General features: G+C 49.2%; 1 protein-coding gene across 5 annotated transcripts in view; it reads right to left on the bottom strand.

Annotated features, from left to right (window-relative positions):
* Positions 1-20,309, bottom strand: part of ZFAT (zinc finger and AT-hook domain containing) — a 213,592-nt gene that overhangs the window by 137,129 nt on the left and 56,154 nt on the right. The window contains exons 3-4 of one of the 5 annotated variants that reach the window (XM_074316937.2): positions 6,046-6,159; positions 3,310-3,551 (exon numbers count right to left, since the gene is read on the bottom strand). In XM_074316937.2, coding sequence (XP_074173038.2) covers positions 3,310-3,316 — 7 coding nt within the window. In that variant the 5' untranslated portion in view covers positions 3,317-3,551; positions 6,046-6,159. Of the gene's footprint in view, positions 1-1,801; positions 2,333-3,309; positions 3,557-6,045; positions 6,160-20,309 lie in introns of those variants that run through there. The other 4 variants (XM_074316938.2, XM_019724243.3, XM_088798942.1 and 1 more) reach the window with 4 other exon arrangements.

The raw sequence follows: 20,309 nt of genomic DNA, 5'->3' as shown, positions 1-20,309 counted from the left end.
ACAGGGTGACCCACCCTCAAGAGGACACGTGTCTGGTTAAGGATCCTGTAATCTGGTCCTAGCCTAGCTTTCTCCCACCTTCAAGTAATCTTTAAGTTCTCCTTAATTCCAAATGCATAAAACAAGCTGAAAACTGTCATTTCTTGGAAGCCTTTTTCTCAGTCTGTTGAGATCTTGCTTCCGGGCATATCCTCTGTTTGGCTCAAATAAGTTATTATACACGTTATCAGCATGTTTGGACGTTACTACAGCAACATAAGAGAGAATGCCCGACTAGCTCAGGGCCCGGACCCACGACTCCGGCTGGGGTTCTGGGGGTCCCTCCATTGGGGACAAAGGCAGGGACAACCCGGAGCGGCGCTGCCTCCCTGCCGGGCCTGTAGGGGGCGCCATGCAGAGCCGTGGGCCTGAATGGAAGGAGCCCAGAAAGGTGCCCTGGGCTTTGGGGAGCGGCCCAGACTCCAGGTGTCTTGGGGAGACACCGCAGCTGCGTCAGTGTGACTCCGCAGGCACAGACGACGCGGGACAGGGGCCACCGCGGAGGGTAAGCCCTGCGGACAGTAAGTGTGTTTTCAGCGCGGACCCGAAGGAGGGCAGGAGGTGATCGGCGAGCGCTCACTGCTGCGTCCACTCAACAGCCACAGACGAGCCCTGCGAGGGGCAGGACTTGGGTTTTACCCCAAATTGGAGGACGCTGACTTGCAAAGTCCCAGCAATGCCGTTGGAAAACCGGACGAAGCTGACCTCCCCGAACTTTTGTTCCTCGTCAGTAAATGGCACAGGAACGGGGAGCCGCTGGGAGAACGAAGCAGCCAGAAGTGTGCGGTCAGTGCTGGCGTGTGGCAGCTCCAGTCAGTTACAAGGAAGGACCCCAAGCTCGAGGTGAAGGGGCGCGGACCTGGAGTGAAGTGCAAGGCCAGTCACGCTGTTGCGTCCAGCCGGCTGAGAGGCCGCTTAGGGCCAGAAACCAGAGATGGCTGCCTGGAGGAGGCGGCATTTGGGCTTATTGCGTCCAGCCTGCTGGGAGGCCGCTTAGGGCCAGAAACCAGAGGTGGCTGCCCGGAGGCGGCGGCATTTGCGCTTATTGCGTCCAGCCGGCTGAGAGGCCGCTTAGAGCGAGAAACCAGAGGTGGCTGCCCGGAGGCGGCGGCATTTGCGCTTAACTTTAAAGGCTGAGGAACAAGGCCCCACAGAGCTGAGCTGCAGGTGGAGGGTACATTATAATTTACCACAGCAGGCGACACAGTGACCAGCAGCAACGCTAATCCCTCGCGTTTACTGCACCCTCCATAGGGCACAAAGAACCTTCCCTTCAGCGGCTCAGTTGAGCCCTGCATCCTGGCCAAGCACGTGGGTCTAAAGGAGCTGTCCACTTCACAGAGCAGGAAACTGAGGCCAAGCACGGAGGCACAGCCCCGCGGCCGAAGAGTTGGCAGAGACGGGATTCGAACCTCCCGCCCCTGCGGAGGCCCGCGATCCCTCGCCGGCGCGCGCCCCGGCCCGACCCGTTGTCCTAGAAACGGCCCGCGCACGCGCGCGCACGGCCTCCCGTCTCCTGCGAGCACCCTTGTTACTTTTTTTTTTTTTTTTTTTATAATAAAAACACAAAGCGGCGGGATACTGCCAGCGACCGAGCGTGCTGGCGAAGGACGCCGCTACGTCCGCTCTCCGCCCCAGGCCGCGGATCCCTCCGCCGCGCGGCGGCCTTCGCGCTTCTTGCCGACTCCGAACTCCAAGCGGTTTCCCGCGCGCCGTGCCCCACCCCCACCTCTTCCCCACCCCAACCCCCAGCCCGGCTCACCTGCCGCCCGCGTCTCCATGGCAACGCCCCCACCGCGGGGGGAAAAAAAAGCCTCGGGTTCTTCCGGGACTTCTCCCGTGCCGACCGAGAAAGCAAGGTGCCCCGCTGATGCTTCGCTTTGTATTTTTATTTTTTTAAGAAAAGAGCCGGCGAGGTTATGGCGAATCTGCGGCATCCAACATGGCGGATGGAGTCTTCGTCCTCCTCTTCGCGGGGCGCTGACGCCGGCGTAGCGGACGTCAGCCTAGGGTGACCCTCCCCCAGCGCCGAGCGCGGGCAGGCTGGTTCGGGCTAATGCGCATGCTCCTGTTCAGAAGCCGCGCTTTGGATCCCGCTCCGCGGTTCCGCCGCTCCGCGTTTTGAACCAGTCCTGGGAAGGGGCTATCTGGAGGTCTGGAATACGGATTGCAGGATTGGAAGTCTTCCTAGTCAGGCCTGAGACAGCGTCTACCTACCAGCCAGCCCATCCTTGGAGCCCTATGGTATGGAGCCACCGGGCTGGACGTGGAAAAGTTTATGTTTCGTGTTCCAGTTCTGCCCTTTACTAACTAATCTGGGACAGCGATTTAACTTTTCTTGGTCTCAGTTTACCAATGTGTTCATAGGAATGGTTACAGCCCGCCTCCTTCTCAGGTTGCAGTTTCCTAAAGTGGGATACTTGCCACTGGAGGTACCAGACTCGATGTAGTCGGTGCAGACAGAATAAACAACGTAGAACCAACCCCAGAAAGTGACGGCCTTGTCTGTCCTCCTGATTCTCTTGCAGAAAGTCTCAGGCGAGTGTGAGCGCGCCTCTTAACACTTGCTCCTTTCCCTGCTTCTGGCTCACACACAGCCTCCTGCAGGCAACAGTGTCTAGTTGAGCTGTGATGAGCTTGTTTTGTTTTGGGCATCATCCTGGTTGATGCTGCCACTGCCTTCAGATCTCTGCTCAATGACATCTCCCAGGGGGCCGTCCCCCCGACCACCCCAGCTAAAAACCCTAAGTCACTTTTTATTTCCTGCTGTCTATTACTACCTGACACTGATCTATCCCAATTGCTTGCCTGTCCCTCCTAGTCACCCCTTTAGCCCTGGAAACTGGAACTGAGCCTGACAGCTATTTATTGAAAAAAAAAATCAATGAGTTTCATGTTGCTTGTATTTTTAAGGTTATCCTCTGTTCAAAATAAATGTTTTTTTTTTTTTTCGTTTATGGTAGTAATATAAAATTTTCTTTTTAAATACAACTTATTTACATTTTTTAAAATTAGCATCAAGAAAATATTACATATGGTGCAGAGAGAGACAAGCCCCCCCCCAAAAAAAAAAAAGTAAAAGTGAACCTCAAGTGAGAAGTTTGGGAAACACTGATTTATTTTTATGGTTTTCCTGAAGTGCTAATCTTTGCTTGTTATGTCTTTTCCTGGAATAACCTCCCTTCTGTTGCTGCTCAATTTAAAGAAATTCTCCTTGAGACAGCCCTGAAGTTCAGGCCTGTTTGTTCCCACAGCTCTGCTCACACTTACCTTGCATTCCTCACACCCGTCGCTTCTGTCTGTTTGCACAGCCCTTCCCTGAGCTCCTTAGCACAGGAGAAATACCATCTTTGTCATCCTTGTTTTCCCAATGCCCGTTGCACAGCGGTTTTACTGAGTGAACACACTCGTTCTCATTGTCCCTTTGCTTTTCAGTAGTGAAACTCCTGTGGACACTGAGCTTCAGGTTGATGCATCTGATTTCTCAGGAGACTTTCTGCCTTTCCTTAATCCTGTTCTTGGGAGAGAAGGAGTCATTATGAGACCCCAGATTTGCCCAGTTCATTAAATATATATTCAGAGATATCTCTTCCCCCCACCCCTCATTTCATCCTCACAACAACTAGGGGGTTAAATTGGACAGATAGGATTATTGTTCTTTTGTAGATTAGAAAAGGGTTGTTCAGAGAGGTTATGTGGCTTTCTAAGGTCACACAGCAAGTCAGTGAAGACCCAGGTGTGGAACTGGTCTCTATGCCCATTGCAGTTCTCACTTGGCCCCCATCCTGATGTGCCCAGACTACCCACCAAACCCCCAAAAGGGCAAATTCCAAGGCCATGGTCGGCTTATTGTGACACACCCACCACATCCGCATCACAAGACACATCTTGAGCCGTCTTTCATTTGGAAATGAATTGCTCAAAAAGCTGCACTGATGAATTTTTCCTTTTAGAATTATAAATATTTACAATAATCTCTATTTTGCTGTGAATCGATTTCTATCAGGAAAGAGTTGTTCTGAGTTGCTGACAATATTGGTTTTGTGCTGGTTCCCTTTCTTGCAGCAGCATTTAAATGTTATTTATTGATTAGCAGATGGATTGCTCCTGGATGTTGTGACCAAAATGAATTTTGGAAATGAAGCAATTGCAAATTTGTCTCAAAACCCAGTTACCTCAGAATATTATCAAAGTCAAATTTAAAAAAGCAATTTTGGACTGGTCTTGGGCTATTTGGACAGCGATGATTTTCTCCATTATTCCCACAGCATTTTCTTCCTTCTCTACCCAAAGAAGAGTCACTGAGCTTTGTCGTTACTGAAACCTGTCCTAGCCACAGGCATTCAGAAATGACCAAGTCCCTTTCTAAGGGACCAGATTAGCAAATGGAGAGATCGCTCCACCCTTGGCTAGGCCAGCCCTTTGCTGGGTGATTTGCATAGTTTCAATCAGCAGACATCTTTATTCTTTTCATTTGCCAGTAATAGCTCAAAATGCCTTCAATTAATGAAGAGGCATTAGTAGAATTAAATATAAATTGCTCAGAATTATATAATGAATGGCATCCTGCTTCAGCGATGGTTCCTAGAGGAGCGCAGCCTCCCAGCTGGCCCACTGGTGGCAGTCAGCCTCTCACAGCCCACACATCAATGAATCTGTGTTGATAAACTTATCAACATGAAATGGCATTTAGTTATATAATCAATAATCAAGTTGCATGATTGAATATATTTTTGTCAATCATTTTATAATTCTATCTAACAGCTATATGACAAATACACATTTACATGATACCAGCATAATGTATGTACATGTTTTTATAAGATGCTTTCTTGAAAGCAGACTTGGATGAAGGAAGGATATGTGTGGGTGACCTCAAAATAATGATCCTTGAGGCACACAGAGGTGGGGATAATCAGTCTGAGTGAAGTGTCAGAACTAAACAGGCATGTTGTAGAGAAAAGTCTGTTTAAAATGGCAAGAACGGGTATAGAAATGTTAGAACAATATGAGCAATCTCACTGTGAACGTAATTATAACCTTAGGAAGAACCGCCTTTCCTAGTTCTGTCTTCAGTGGCCATAGGGTGCCATCTCGTCACCAGTCCACTGTTCCCTCAGCACCCAAATACTGATCCCCGTGGTATATTTCATTAGCAGTAGCCAGGGCTCCTTCAAAGAAGCTGAGCCCCCGCTTGGAAGCGTGGAGAAAGGCCTGAAGCATCTTGCTAGTGCCAGAAAACCAGGGTGCTGCAGAACAAATGCTGGGTTACTGCTAAAAAGACAAAGGAGTCAGCTGAAAAAGGAAAGGGTTCCCTCTGGTCAGGTCCTGACCACTGGCATGTCACAAAGTACAACTGTAGATCAACAGTTGTTGTTCTACCAGTTTCGTATATGAAAAGCCATGAGTCCTTAATGATTAAAAAGGAAAAGTTGATACTATATATAGAAAAAGACAAAAAGGTACATGTGTAATTACAATGCTAGTTGTCGTTCAATGGGTAAAAATGGGTTATTTTAGTAAGTAGGTAAATTTGGCATATATAGGGTTCTGATTCTTACTTGAAGTTCCATATATCTGTTTGTGATATGCTATATCTGTGTAAGTCGAGAAGAGCAGATCAGCTTATCATGAGTAAGTCAAAGAGTTCCAGAAAGATTAGAAACTACCAAAACCAGGAAGGTCAGGTCAAAACCATGGTGATCTCATAAATCACCAGGTAGAAAGAGGGTTCAGTGATTGGTGTTCCAAGTTAATGGATTCACCAAATGTCCTAGGAGAATGACTACAGATTAAACTGCCATATGGCCCTGCCAATTAAAATGAAATGCTAATGATGCGTAATGAAGTTAATTGTAAACTGAGGCAGAACATCATGAACCCAAGATTTAATGTACGTGGATGTAAAGATGGCGAGAACTTGCTTATGAGTGCTGTTGACGTATTGGATAAACCTAGTGTGAGAGAGGCACCCCCGACCAGCACACCTGCTGCCATTTAAGTCACCTTGAAGGATTCTGTGTTATAACCAAAAATCCATCAGCCAGTGACCCGGAGGCTGTGATTTTGAAGTACCTGGGAAGGAGATAATCTTTCTCTTTTGGGTCTGATATTGCAATCCTGGAAAAGAAAAAGAAAAAAGTTTTGTAGATACAGCGAAGAAATTGGTCAAAACAATAGTTAACATTTTTACAAACAGGCTTAGGTATGGGTACAGTAAAACTTTTGTGTTTTTAAGGTGTTTAAAGCATTCAGGGGAAATTATATTAGACTCATACTGAAAAAAGGATAATTGGACTAAGTCTTGTAATGTTTAAGGCAATTTATTGGTAAGGTTTTACATTTTGTTTCATCAGTTGTCAGTGTTTAAATAGTTTTCAGAAAAGTTAATACATTTATAAGTGTAATAGATTGACTTTAAACCAACTACAAGTAATAGTAACTGGTCCATGAAAAAAAGTGGAGGGGGTGGCCTTGGATTCCAGCAACAGGAATGAAACCACAGGAGAGCCCCCAGTTGTTGAATGAAGGATGAGGAAGGGGAGAGGGCTGCTCCCCCAGTGGGGAGGAAAGGGAACTGTGCACAATTTAACATTTCTTTGGGGCTCTGGTGTTAACATCACCGTTTTAGATGTCCGGAACAGAGAAAACACAGATTTCAAAAGAGCGTGGGCCTCTGGGTGTCCGTGACAGGGCTTCTTAAATGGGTGGCTCATCCAAACACGGAAATACCAAGCCGCTGCTTCGAAGAGTGAGGCTGCTAGGAACGTGGCGGTGAGGGTGTGCTGGGACAGAGGGCACTGAGGGGAAAGGCTGGCTGCAGCGTGCCCGGGGAGCTCACGCTGTCCGAGAACCGTTTCCTAGGACGTGTGCGAGTCGTGCAGGAAACACTGGAGGTGGCAGTAAGCAGGCATTTTCCTGAAGTCAGCGGTTCCAAAGTCAGTGGTTCTGTCCAGCTCTTAGTTCAATGTGCAGCTGTCAGACCACATACCCTATTTGGGAATATAGTGTATGGGAATATGGGAATATTCCCATAGGGAATGTGATCACCAGGAACGGCGACTATGGAAGTGAATCTTCTTGCTGGGGCCAAACTGGGGGGAAAGGAAACCAAATAAATCAAACAGTGGTGATAACACAGGCCCAGCCTTCTAGCGCTTTCCCAGCCCTTCCATTGCCATCCTCGGACACAGCCTTCACCGCTGTCCTGTAAGGTAGGGAGGGCGCAACTAGAAGCCTCATTCTAAAGATGATGGAAGAGCAAAGAAAAGCGGTTACATGACTTTCCCAGTGTCACACAGACAACTGTAACCTTGGGACTGGCAACAGGGCCTCGTGACAGTGAACCCAGGCCTCTCTGCCTCCATCGTCACTTCAGGCTCTAGAGTCGTCCAGGGACGAGTGGTGAGTGGTGTCTGGTAGGGAGAGGCCATTTTTGATCTGCGTGCCCTGGAGTAGGCAGGCCGGGGAGCAGCAGCCTGTGTGTGTGTTTAGCGGGAAGTGTGGCTGCGAGCAACGGTGGGAGAGAAAGCCTATTAGTAAAAGGTTGCGCCCGAGCTGCCTGGCCCACGTCTTTACGTGAGAGGCACTCATTCTGCTGGCCTTTGCTCGACCCAGGGCATTCCACGTGTCCCCAGGATTTCGGCTGCGTGTCTGGTGAGTGTGGGGCTGTGTCCCATTGGAAATGGTCGGCTGCTTTTCTTCTAACGGCGGACTCAAGTTCAAGTGCCAACCGCTGCGCCTGCCTGCTTTCTCCCTTGCCTCCGTCACTGATGATGGAGCAACAGGAAGGAAGAGACTTCCCATGTTAATAAAATTCTAATACATACCTTTTCTGCCAAAACCAAAGAGCTCACAGGCTGGTGCAAGAGCACAGAGTAGAGGAAACAATGTTCTACCCACTCGTTTCTAGTGCACGATTCTGATCGAGCTAATTGGTCGACCGTCTGCAGGCAGCGCTGGTGACACTTCCCTTAGCCCTACAGAGGACCTGCCTTCCTTCCCATCACACTGCTCTACAGCCCAGCTCCTTAGCAGGCAAGGCCCCAGCCAGAACTAGACAGCACCTCAAACAGGGCAATTAATGCAAGTTTAATAAAGGGACTCTTTGCAAAGCTATCTCCAGGATGTAAGAAAGTCAAAATGATAATACAGCACTTGAGGTGCCCTCTGCCTCAAGCCTACAGGCGTGGGAGGGATTGCATAATGGAACCCAGAACCAAGAGGGTATGCGGGTCTGGAAAAGTCCACCTTCCCAGAGCTGCGGCCACAGGTAGAGACATACCAGCAACCCTCTATATCTTTAGACAAAGGAGACTGGACTCAATGCTCAGGCCTTACTCTCTGGCCCTCCTGATCTCCTGCCAGAGTGTCCCCTTGGCTGAACCCCGACCAGACACCCCTGACTGCCTGTTCACCATGCCTAGAGGATCCCGGGAGCCTTTGGGAAGGTCATCTCCCTAACCTCATACACAAGGAGCAGTTCCGCAAACGCACAGTCCAACCCGTAATAAAGGATGGACAACCAAAACCCCTATCACGAGCACCTTTATCCAGTTCCTGTGGCGATGCTGTAGCAGCTGAGAGAAAACTCGTGACCTTGAAAGAAAGCGGCCGTGGGAAATCCCCGATGTTGCCGATTGTTAAAAAGCAACGAGCGGCATCCAAGAGGTGGCTGATGAGCCTTCTCATCACCCTGCCTCAAGCCATCCCAGTAGATGAACCCCAGGGCTGCTGCCCAACTCATTTATAACCCAACTGCTCACTTCCGTCCTTAGGAGTGGGGGTGGGGCACTTGGTGAGCATGGCCTGGTGTAGAATCCTAGGCTGGTTTCCATCAATAGGCGCAGGCTGCCATCTGCTTAGGTGCTCCAGAGGGAGGACGAGTGAAGAGTGCGGTTGGAGCCGGTGCCCGTCTCCTGGCACTGAGCAGACAGCTGTGCCGGGTGCAGTAATGAGTAATGCACACGTACCTCCTCTGCATGTACTACTAGTGGTGCCAGTCTACTAAATTGTTTTGAGATTCCAGTGTTATTATTCTTTTGAATTATAAAGTATTTTTCCTGAGGCCGAGGCTATGCCAGCTTCTTTGGGAGCTGCCTGGTTCCCCTTTGGTATATGTGGGCAGCCTCCCCCGAGAAGATATTCGTAGGAAGGAAGGTGAGGGTCTGTAAAGCTCCCCTGGCAGTCGCTGCCGGGGGCACGGACACTGAAAGCAAGCCTCAGATGGAACTGCAAAAGATTCATAGCAAGCGGACACTCCAGCAGGCACACACACTCTTCCTGACAGATCGTGAGAGGGTCATGCGGAGCAGTGCACCGATAATTGAGCACCAGGGTTTAACGGACCTGCTCCATGGACTGGAAGTGGAAGCCCCTGCTCTGTGGTGGAAGGGGTCCTAGTCAGGGCAGTGCCCTGGCGAGGACGCTGGGCTCACGAGGCTCCTGCCCCCACCCATGCCAGGCAGCTAGCCCTGCACAGCACACCTCCGCAAGCCAAGGTCTGGAACCACTCCTCTTACCTGTGAAACACGAGCCAATGATCTCATTAAAGGCTTCTGCAGCTCACACGGCACTGCTGAAGTTTGCACGCCTGAGCAAGGCTTTCAAATGTTAAAATTTTAGAGTCTGTATGGAAATCTACCTGCACACACACATATCACAATGTCTATGCTGAAATACTATAATGCAAATTATACACAATTCATATACTTCTCTTTTATTGAACCTGATTTTAAAAAATTAATTCCATTTTTTTCCCAGTTCTTTGTTTTGGAATCTTTTTTAATTGGGAGGTAAAATATATGACTTTCATTTTCCATTTTGAACTTGTGGCAATCCATGGATTTTTATTAATTAATTGTCATAGTCAAAACTTTCAACAATCCTTAAGTATTCTTTTTAGGAGAGTTGTATTGTAAGAAAACATATCTAGTCCATCTAACGGTTCCATCTCAACTAGTAACTTTGTAAATAACGAGCTGACCACACACAATCTTTCTGTCACAGCAAATTCAGGACATGGGCTTAACCAGGATGTAGGGCACATGGAAAATGAGGAAAAGAGAAGGAAAAGTCTGCCATGTTTCTAAGCTTGTTTGCATGGAAATGCAATGTACATTGAAGAGTGCGGGGTAAGGATTTGTGTAGATCAGCTCACACAGTGGTGGGTAGACAACTTATTTGCACCACATGAAATGGTCAAGACAGTAACATTTATTTATTGAACTCTGTGTGTGTTTACAGCACTCTGAAACAGTGGCCAAAGAACAACTGATCCAATTATCATCGGCTGCATACAAATGCTCAACACTCGGTGGCTTAGAGCAACAACCGTTTATTATTATAGTTCCAGGCCTGGAGACCAGCTGGCGGGTGGGCTCAGCTGGCAAGCTCGTACCTGTGCAGGTTGGATGCAGTGTCTGCTCTAGGCTGGGGCAGCTCTGCTTCATGTGGCTGACATCTTCCTCTTGGGACACCGAGTTATATCCTTCTCATGGTGATGGCAGAAGCCAAACAGGGCAAGGAGAAATGTCAAACGCCTTTTCAAGTAACTCCTGCCATCCCATTGGCCGAAGGAAGTCATATTACCGAACTCAGAATCAATGGGCAAGGAAACTGACGTGACAAAGGGCGTGCCATCGGGCCGGGGGAAGAATTGGGACCATGAATGCAATCTACCACATAAACCATCAGGTACCCACAGAAACACACCTGTAAAGTGTGTCCCGAGAATTTACTTTCTAAACAGATGACCAACTACATGCTGGGCTGAATGAAAAAGGAGGGAGACTCCCTCAGTCAGGGTTTGGTTTACAAAGGTGATCGACTTTCTACACGGGCTTCCATGTAAGGCTGTGAGTCCCAGGTCGGTTTGGCCATTTGCCAGCGAGTTGCACTCCCTCCATCTGTGGTGAATGGCCCCTCTGCTGGCCTGCCTTCTCCTGCTGACGTCTCCTGCTGCTTCTCAGGGAAGATCCTTGACGACACAATTAGTGACACTGTACTTTGCATCAGTGAGCTCTGGGACCCCGAGGCACTCATTCCTTGGCCCATCAATAAAATTCGGGGAAGGAACACCCCTGGGATTTCATCCAGCTCACCTGTCCATCACCAGTCAGCCAAGCTGCCGGGCTTCAGATTCTGACCTGCAAGTGAAGTGAAGGCTTCCTTCCAAACACGAAAAGCCCCTCTATTATCCTCGCAGCACGCCCTGAGTTTGTAATCCTGGCTCCACCCTTACAAGCTGGTGCCTTGGGCAAATTTGACAGCTTTGTGTCTCGGTGTCCCCATTTCTAAAACAAGGATGATAATATCTACTGCACAGGCTTGTTGGGAGGCTTAAATGAATTAACACACAATAGCTAGATTTTCTTTTAAAATAGTCAAAGGGTGTTCCTATTAGACTCTGTGGAATTTGGCATCTCAGAAATCTAATTAGTATTTTCACTTTCTCCACCCTGCTTGGCGTTTTGACAGTGTTTGGGTCTGTTAATTTAGGCTGGTATCCGCAAGACTGAACTATCGCAGGGCCTGGCCATCGAGATTTGATGCCCTGTCCTTTTGCCTTTACACACGGCTGACACTTACGTCACGGAGAAAGCAGAAGGCGAAGTCTGGACTGGGAATTCCTTGCAGCAAACAGAGTAAATCCTGAGAATGTGGAGGGTGAGAGCTGCACTTCCCATCTCCAGAGGGGGCAGTGCCCCAGCCGCACTGGCCCAGGGCCTAGGCACAGGGGAGTGTCAGCTCCTCCCCTCCCCCGTCACCCTCCACTGTCTGCTGATGCTCATTACTGTCCACATTTCCCACGACTCTTGCCTTTTTAAAATGCATGTGGCACAGTTACAACCTCCCATGGACAGCACTGGTCCCTCAGGCACACCACCCACAGGAGAGAACTAGATCGGGTTGTCATCCTGAAAACCTGAAACATCCTTGGAACTCAGGAGAAATTGAAGGAGTAGACGTCTGCATTTTCCACTATCAGCACATACACATTAACAGGGACATTTGGGGGAAGGAGGTCCCCTGTCTAGACACGCATGTGGGCATCTCTGCAAGAGTTCCCAAGATAATGTTTAACAGAGTGTTGGGGTTAAAATGACTTTAAAGATCTTGTCATCAAAGCCCATCATTTAGCAGACGGGGAAACCAAAACCAGAGAAGCTGAACACCTTCACCAGGCCAGCAGGATGCCAGGGACATGCAAATCCATGTTTTCCAAACAACTTCAGAGAAGCCTGATTTTTCTTTTGTTTTCCTGGAGAAGACAGCATTAAGCAGGAACAGGTGCATTGACTTTTAAATACGAGGTGTGAGCACAAAATACGGTGAGTGTTTAAATAAAATAAAAAAATATTACTGTAAAAGACACATTGCCATGAATCCCCCTCAAAATACTCTCCTTCGCTTTGAACACATGTATCCCATCATTCTTGCCACTTTGTGAAGCAGTTCTGGAAGTCCTCTTTCGTGAGTGTCTTTAGTTGAGCTGTCGTAGCTGCCTCAATGTCCTGAATCATTTTGGCTTTGGGGAAGAGCCAGAAGTCACATGGCACCAGATCCAGTGACTAAGGTGATTGAGGACACACCGTAATATTTTTACTTGCTAGAAATTGTCATATCAGAAGCGATGTGTGACACAGAGTGCTGTCATGATGGAGGATGAAGTCACTCACGAAAGAGGACTTCCAGAACTGCTTCAGAAAGTAGCAAAAAGGATGGGATAAGTGTGCTCGAAGTGAGGGGGAGTATTTTGAGGGGGATTAATGGCAGTGTGTCTTTTGCTGTAATTTTTTTTGTTTAAACATTCACCGTATGTTTTGATCACACCTCATATCCAGGGCTACTATTTGAAGAAGAGCTTCTTAAAAGACCAACAGTAGTCCCTGGACACCGTGGTTGCTCTATGGCTGGAGGTGTCCACGCACAAACTGAGCAATAACTTCTAGAGAGAAGAGTAGCATCAAAATGGGGGCAGGAAAAATGGCTAAAATGATAAAAACAGAAAATGCCAAGGGTTGAGAGGCTATGGAGCAACTGGAACTCTCAGACACTGCCTGTGGGAGCAGTAATGGGGCAGCCACTCCGGAAAAAGGGTGGGCAGTTTTTAATAAGGTTACGCGTACATCTACCCTATGACCCAACAAACTCACTCCCAGGAATAGACTCAATAGAGTCTAAATGCAGAGGCCTATTTCATGAAAAGACATACATGAGAGGGTCACAGCAGACTAATCGCAATAGCCCTAAATTAGAAACTGCAACTGCTCATTGACAGTCAAATGAATGAACTTCAGCTTAGCCCCACAATGGAACACTACACAGAAGGAGTCATAAAACTCTTCTGTAAAGATGACAGGTGATATTTTCAGCTTTGCAGACCGTATGGTCTCCAGGTCAACTTTTGTCACTGCAGTGCTCAAGTAGCCATAGACTCAGAAACGAATGGGCATGACTGTGTTTATAAACAAAACCTTTACAAAAACGGGATGGGAGGCTGAATTTGGCTTGCCGGCCCTGCGATACAGTAATGACAATGAACACTCTACAGTCCCACCCAATACGGATGGATGTCACAGACCAGATGTTGGGCAAAGGAAGCCAGACCCCAGAGCACACGCTGTGTGATTCCGGGTACCTAGTGCACAAACGCGGGCAGAGCTGCTGTCCAGGGTGTTGGAAGTCAGGGCGGGGCTGCATGTTTGAAGGCCAGCGACGGGAAGGGGAAGGAGCGGGCATCCGAGGCGCTGCTGCTTATCTGGACCCTGAGTGCGTAGTGTCCAGCGCTTGAAAATTCATCAAGGTGCACAGTCAGGATACGTGTGCTTTCTTATATAAAATGATTTTCAATAAAGAAGGTTTTCAATAAAACATTTAAAAATAAATAGGAGCAGGGCAGGTGTGGACCTGTGAGTCTCTGTCTCTGATCCTATAACTAGTCCCTGGTCACAAAGTTAGATAATAACAAAACTGGGGTGGAGACACAGGTCTCCAGCTCCCAATAAGGAAAAGGAATTGATTCTCAGTGAACATTTCCTGTGTGCAAGCCACATACAACATGCAATCCTCATAATAGCTCTCAGAGAAGGAATTATCACTCTCATTTTTGCAAATGAGAAAACTGGGGCCCAAAGAGGGTATGGACTTAGGTAGGAGCAAGCAGCTAGTCAGCGGCCGCAAAAGTATCAGAACCCAGGCCTGCCAGATTCTAACCCCATGTTCTTACGCTGCTCCAAGGGCTTTCACCGCAAACATGGTGCTTCTTATATGAGCACTGCACGAGTATAAAAATAAACAGCAAGCCGCACGCTAGAAATATTATCCAGTTATCACTGGCTTCCACTGCCCGCAGCCAGAGCTGCTAAATCCTATTCGGGGTGGCTGTGCTGGCTGCTTCTGGGCAAGCACTGGCCACAGGCCCAGCTGGGCCAGATCGGACCTGCAGGGAGTTTTCACTGTGGTTTCTCTCTCTCAAGCAAGTGCAGGGGGGTGGCAGTGGGGGAAGGAGGACAGAGTGAGAACAGGGCAAGATGCTGGGGCAGGCTGGAAGGTGGGGCGGGTACACTGCAGGTGAAGGCGTTTATCACAAGCAGAGTGAGCTCAGCCACCAGAAACCAGGCTCACTTCAGGACCCATCACGTTTGACTCTACTTCTGAAATGTTCCTGCCCCTCGTCCCCACCCCTGGCTTCCAATACTGGTGGTAAAAAGCAATAGAAAGACCCCCCACCACCATCCAACTCGAGAATGGGATGAAGGTCTGCCTTTCAGTGTTTTGTGACAATTTCAATTAATTCTCAATCGTTAAAAATTAGGAGTTACATGAACAAACCTTAAATGCTAAGTGAAAGAAGCCAATCAGAAAAGACTGCATACTGTATGGTTCCAACTATATGACATTCTGGAAAAGACCAGGTACAGTAAAAAGATGAGTGGCTGCCAGAAGTTGGGGGGAGGCGTGGGGTGAAGAGGATGAAAAGGCAGAGCACAGAGGACGTGCAGGGTCATGACACTGTGCAGTATGACGCTGTCCTAGGAGGTACATGCCACTTATTATATATTTGTCAAAACACCTAGAACAATACAGGGGAAAACCCTAATATACACTATGAACATTAGTCATAATGTACCAATACTGGTTCATTTGTAACCGCTGTACCACCCTAGCAATGTGAGATATCATAACGGCAAACTGGGGCGGGGGAAAGCAGTATATGGGAACTCTGTATTTTCCATTCAATTTCTCTATAACCTAAAGCTGCTCTAAAGAATAAAGTCTATTCATTTTATTTTGTCTTATTTAGTGTGTTTATGGAAATACCTGAATTGCTTGCCTCATGGGAAAAATCTGATCTGGGAACACGGAGCCCATCTTCCGAGGTCTGCCAGAGTTTAGCAACAACCACTCCTGTGAAAGAAGCTTGGCTTCTCTGGCCACCCTCTATGAGAACACCCCGATTCTGCCACAGCCCAGATGAGCCAGTGTCACCCTTTGTTGCCCGTCTGGACTTTGAGGTCATTGCAGTTTGAGAGTCCTAGGGCAAGACCAGCAATTTCATGCAACGGTTTTCAAACTGGGTTCCCCAGGGACCTTCCTGCTTCCGGGGGAGTTGGGGCTGGGAGCAGCTGGGGTGTGTGGTGTGTGGGCTCTGAGCCCCTCGCTGCTGCTTCTCCTCTGTCTGCTGGACCTACTGGGCTTCTGAGTAGGATCCACTCCAACAAAGAGGTCTGTGGATAAAATGTATGTGTAAGCAAACAAACCACTGGGCTAGTCCCAGGCCTTCCTTTAACAGAGAGGTAAACTGAGGCTCAAAAGAGCCATGACGAGTTAAGATGGTTGCTCAGAGGCGGGGATGCTGTTCTGTCTCCATTATCCCTCTGGAGTTCCTTCTATTAGACACCCCAATTTCCATTTGTGTCTCATCGCTGACAGTTCATCCTGGCCTCCCCTGTTTCTGATGTGACTCGGTTTGACTGTTTCCTGCTCATGATACATCCCCTTCCAGTCTGTCCTGGACTGCCGCGTTTACCGGACAGGCTTCGTGCTCCTGCCACACCACTCCTCCCAGGCCCTCTCAATTCAGGGGTAAGGCCCAGAAGTTAAATTAAAAGAAAATAAAAGCATGTAGTCCCAATAAAGCTTAGGTCTATGGGGTGTATTTGGCAAATGAGACCTCTGCATGAAAACCTTATACTTTCAAAGTGCTCATTGCCGTTACAGAGTGTGGGGAAGGCAGCTGGAGCTCCTCGGGCACCTTCCTGCTTCCGGAGGCCATTCAGAGACCGTGCCACGAGCTGCTTCTGGGGTCCAGGCGCCATGCTCGTAGCACCCCAGCCGCCCAGTGTGCCTTCTGTGTCCTGCTTTGGGCGGCTCCCGTCACACTGCTCCCCTCACTTCAGGCTGCGCCCACATCCTCATGACCAGTCTGTTTCTAGGAAACACATCTTCATGAACTTGGTGCCTGTCTCCTGCATATGTCCTATGTCACATCAGTCCCTTCTCTCAGGAGTCATAGCACCTAATAAACATTTATAAAGCAAATGTGATGTGCCAGACACGTGCAGGGAGCCGGTCTTGGTCCTCCGGAAGCTCTCCTCTGGGGGAGAGGTGATCATGGGAAGAAGACTGCGGGCCAGTGTGGAAAGCACATCAAAAGGGTGGGCATGGGGCCAGGAGAGCACAGGAGGGAGGCGCTACACCCACCCCCAGAGCTCGGGGGACAGCTCTGAGGAGCTGACACCTGAGCCAAGTCCTGAAGAGCAAGTGGGTACTTGACAGGGGGCGGGGCATTCCCAGGAAAGGGCAAAGCATGGGCAAAGGTGTGAAAGTACATCCTGTATTCAGCGGGGGACGCTGGTGGCGCAGGGGTGCTGGCAGGAAGAACTGCTTGGACAGGGTCAGTTTCCAACTGAGAAAGAGTGAGCTCACGCAGCTGTTTAGTCCTGGGTGTGAGGGAGGGTGGAGGGAAGCCGAAACCTAATCCTCTTATCAGATCACCATGGGCCCAGTCCTGCCGCCACTCCTGTCTGCTCTGTCCTTCTCCAGTTTGTCAGCAGTTCACCATCCGGGGCGTGGGAACCACGCCTGCGGTCTGTTCCACGCCGGAGTGTGCTGGGAGAAAGGAGTGAGGTCACATGGGTACGGATGGCTGCTTATCCCCTGTCCCCCTCGGGAAGGCTGCGTAGCCTGTGCGCCTTCTCATAGCACCGTGGTGGTCGTCTTCCAGGGTCAGTGCTGGAGACACTTCCGAGCAGGAGATTGTATCCAGGCCCAATGTTTTGGGGGGATATCGGAGCAATCACAAGTCACATACAAACTTTGTTAGATGGGCCTTTTCCCCAGGAAAGGCTCCCGATCTCTCCTCAGCGCCTTTAAGGTGCTGAGGCCCTTTACACTGGAGTGACCACCACACAAAAGGTCCCAAGAGGCTCAGATACACAGTGAGGAAGAACCTGGGACCAGCACTGGGATGAGGCAGTGGGTGCAGCTGATCCCACGTGCAGTCAAATCAACGTTTCCTTCAAAAAAGATTCTCAGTTACTAAAATTCAAAATATAACAAAAACCGTGATCTTTGGCAATACTAGACTAATTTATCCACCGTAGCCGCAGTTTTAAATGGCTCTTTCTTAAGTATTTGTGTGTATGTTTATATCTTATTCCCTTTTTATATTTTATTTCCTCTGATAACCCTAATCTGTAAATGAAATACCAACACAGTCCTGCAACCTGAGGGAGGGGTTTTCTGTTTGTTTGTCGTAAAATAATCCCTCACGCACGAGCCCTCTAGTAGAGACTAAATGCAGACCACTAAAGGCGGACACTTCACTACGACGTTATTAAGCCATTACTTTTAAAGTAAAGGTGACCCTTTGATTCCCAAGAGGTTAAAGCATGTTTTTCACTGGTTCCAGGATTATGCAAAATACAACACGAGTCAGGATTTTTAAAGAGTAAAAATAGCAACTAAAATAATGTGGAACGTTACTGAAGGTCAAGGGTAAGTCCATCCCTGACACATGCACTTCATGACCATTTCAGGGGGCAGCACAATGGAGCCAAGGAGGTGAGCAGGCAGGGCTAAGACCCAGCTGCCCGTCCTAGCAGGAAACCGGGGTCTCGGGTGACCCTAAGAGCAGGCCGAGGAGCAGGAGCCCAGGGTCCACTGATTCCAGATGTTAGAACTAAAGTCCATTAACGGGGTGATGGGGCTGAGGGTGGTGAAGACTCATTGTGACGATGAGAATATCGTAGGGAGCAAAGCAGAGGTGGGGGTTGCAAAGCCATGAAAATGCCCACGCTCCAGCAGCCTGCTGCGGGCGGCCTGGCTGGTGTATTCTTGCCACGGCCGACGGGTTCTTTCTGGACGAGTTCTACACTGACCCTCATGACCACTCTTCACGCACAAGTATACACGCTCCCATATCAGAGGCTTGGGGGTGACAGACAAACAGTTCAGGGACTGACACGGTGGCCTTGCCTGCCATCTGACAGCTCCGTCCCAACAGTTGACAGCTTTGTTATACAAACATTGCAGCACGTGGAATGAAGTGATTATTTGAGAGGGGTAGCTTGCCCACCGCTCCCTAGAGCTCGATTTGGGAGGGGAGGACTCCACGGCCCCCTGAAAACTGCCAACACCAGCAGTTCTGCCCTCATCGGCCTCTGTATGATGTTCCTGCAAGATGTCATTTGAAGAAATGGTTTTGCTGTTGGAAAAACTTCTTTTTAATTTTAAAAATAAAGTACAGTTCTATTGCACTTTCAAGAGTTAGTCTTCTATGAAAGCTCCGGCACTCATAATAAGCTGGTCAAGGCAATGCTTGTTAGAGCAAATAGGGGCGCTCTCGGACTTGAGTCAGGGCTCTGTGTGTTCAATCATGGGGGAAACAAAGTTCACCAGATAGGAAAACGGGGGTGGGGGGCTCAAAGATTGTGTCTAGAAAGTAACGAGTGATCAGGGAATAAAGCCTCCTTTCTAACATTTGATTTTGAGGCCACATCTTTAGGGCCCGATGGCATATAAACGTCCTGCCTTGGGGAGCCTGAGCAGAACACTGATGAGCTGAGGCTGACGAGTGCACTTAAATTTCAAGTCCGACTAGGTCTGGGATTTGCCCAGTGACGGCGGTGGCATAAGGAGGGGCGGACACTGCCTACCACACCTAGCACCTGTCTCTTAACTCCCATCCTGGTAATTGTCTGCCAGCAGTGGGTTTCTATCCTGCTTATTTATATGCCATTGAGCCTTCAAGCAAATAACTTCGCTTCCTCCAGACAGGGACAGCAGGCTCCTGTGTGTGCCAGGAGATGGCTGTGCCCTGTGCTGCTGCTCAGGTCCCTTAGTAGTGATTGCCAACAGGCGGTGTCCCACTTCAGTCACTGACAGGACATGCCAAGGGTGAGAGTCACCTCTCATCTCCACTCCTCTAGCCTCAAGTTGCTTCTCTCCCAGTTTCTTATCAACAGAGAACTAAGCCATTTGGGGAGCATCCACAAGGCAAACAAACACTTACAATTTAAGTTGCCCTTAATGGACTCCACCCTGCCTCCTCCCCTGGCACTGAGCTGGGGGTGGAAACCAGGCAGCTCCGAGTGGCAAAGCTGACGCTGACTTCTTCCAAAGCTGTGTGGCCTCGGGCAAGCCCCCATCCTCTGAGTTTCTGCCTCCTTATCTATAAAATGAGATGAATAATGCTTATCTTGGGAGGAGCCGATGAGGGTGAGCTTTTTATTTGATCATTAATCCATTCGCACGTTCCAAATATTTGAGCACTAACTACATGCTGGAGATGAAGTGCTGAGCAAAGCCAGACACTGCCCCCTTCTCAGGGCACTTACAGTCTACGAGGGGAGGCTGTCCTGACCCAAAGGAATCCACTAAACAGTGTACACTTCCAAACTGGAATAACTGCCAAGGAAGTAGCACGGTCCCAGGTGAGTGGGTAAGAGCTCGCTCAGGTGTGGGGGTGGGGGTGGGGGTGCAGAGCGAAGGCTTCCCCAGGAAGAGCCTGCAGAGCTGATACGTAAATGAGGGCACAGGTAGAAGCAGAGGGGCTGCGTTCCAGGCAGAGGGACTCGTACGTGCAAAGGCCCTGATGGGGAGAGCGAGGCCTCGGTGAGCAAGTCCGAGAAACCCCCTGTGGCGGGAGGGCAGAGAACGAGGGAGTGTGTGACCAGGCACACAGTCACATGCGGAAGCGAGCCCCAGAAGTCCTTCCAGAACCTGCGAGGCTGCTGACGTTCGCCTGAGATGGGCAACGCCTT

The sequence above is a fragment of the Rhinolophus sinicus genome, chromosome 6, assembly GCF_057876585.1.
Source record: "Rhinolophus sinicus isolate RSI-liver-muscle chromosome 6, RSI-T2T, whole genome shotgun sequence".
NCBI classification, from domain to species: domain Eukaryota; kingdom Metazoa; phylum Chordata; class Mammalia; order Chiroptera; family Rhinolophidae; genus Rhinolophus; species Rhinolophus sinicus.
This window is presented reverse-complemented; position numbering and strand designations above follow the sequence as displayed.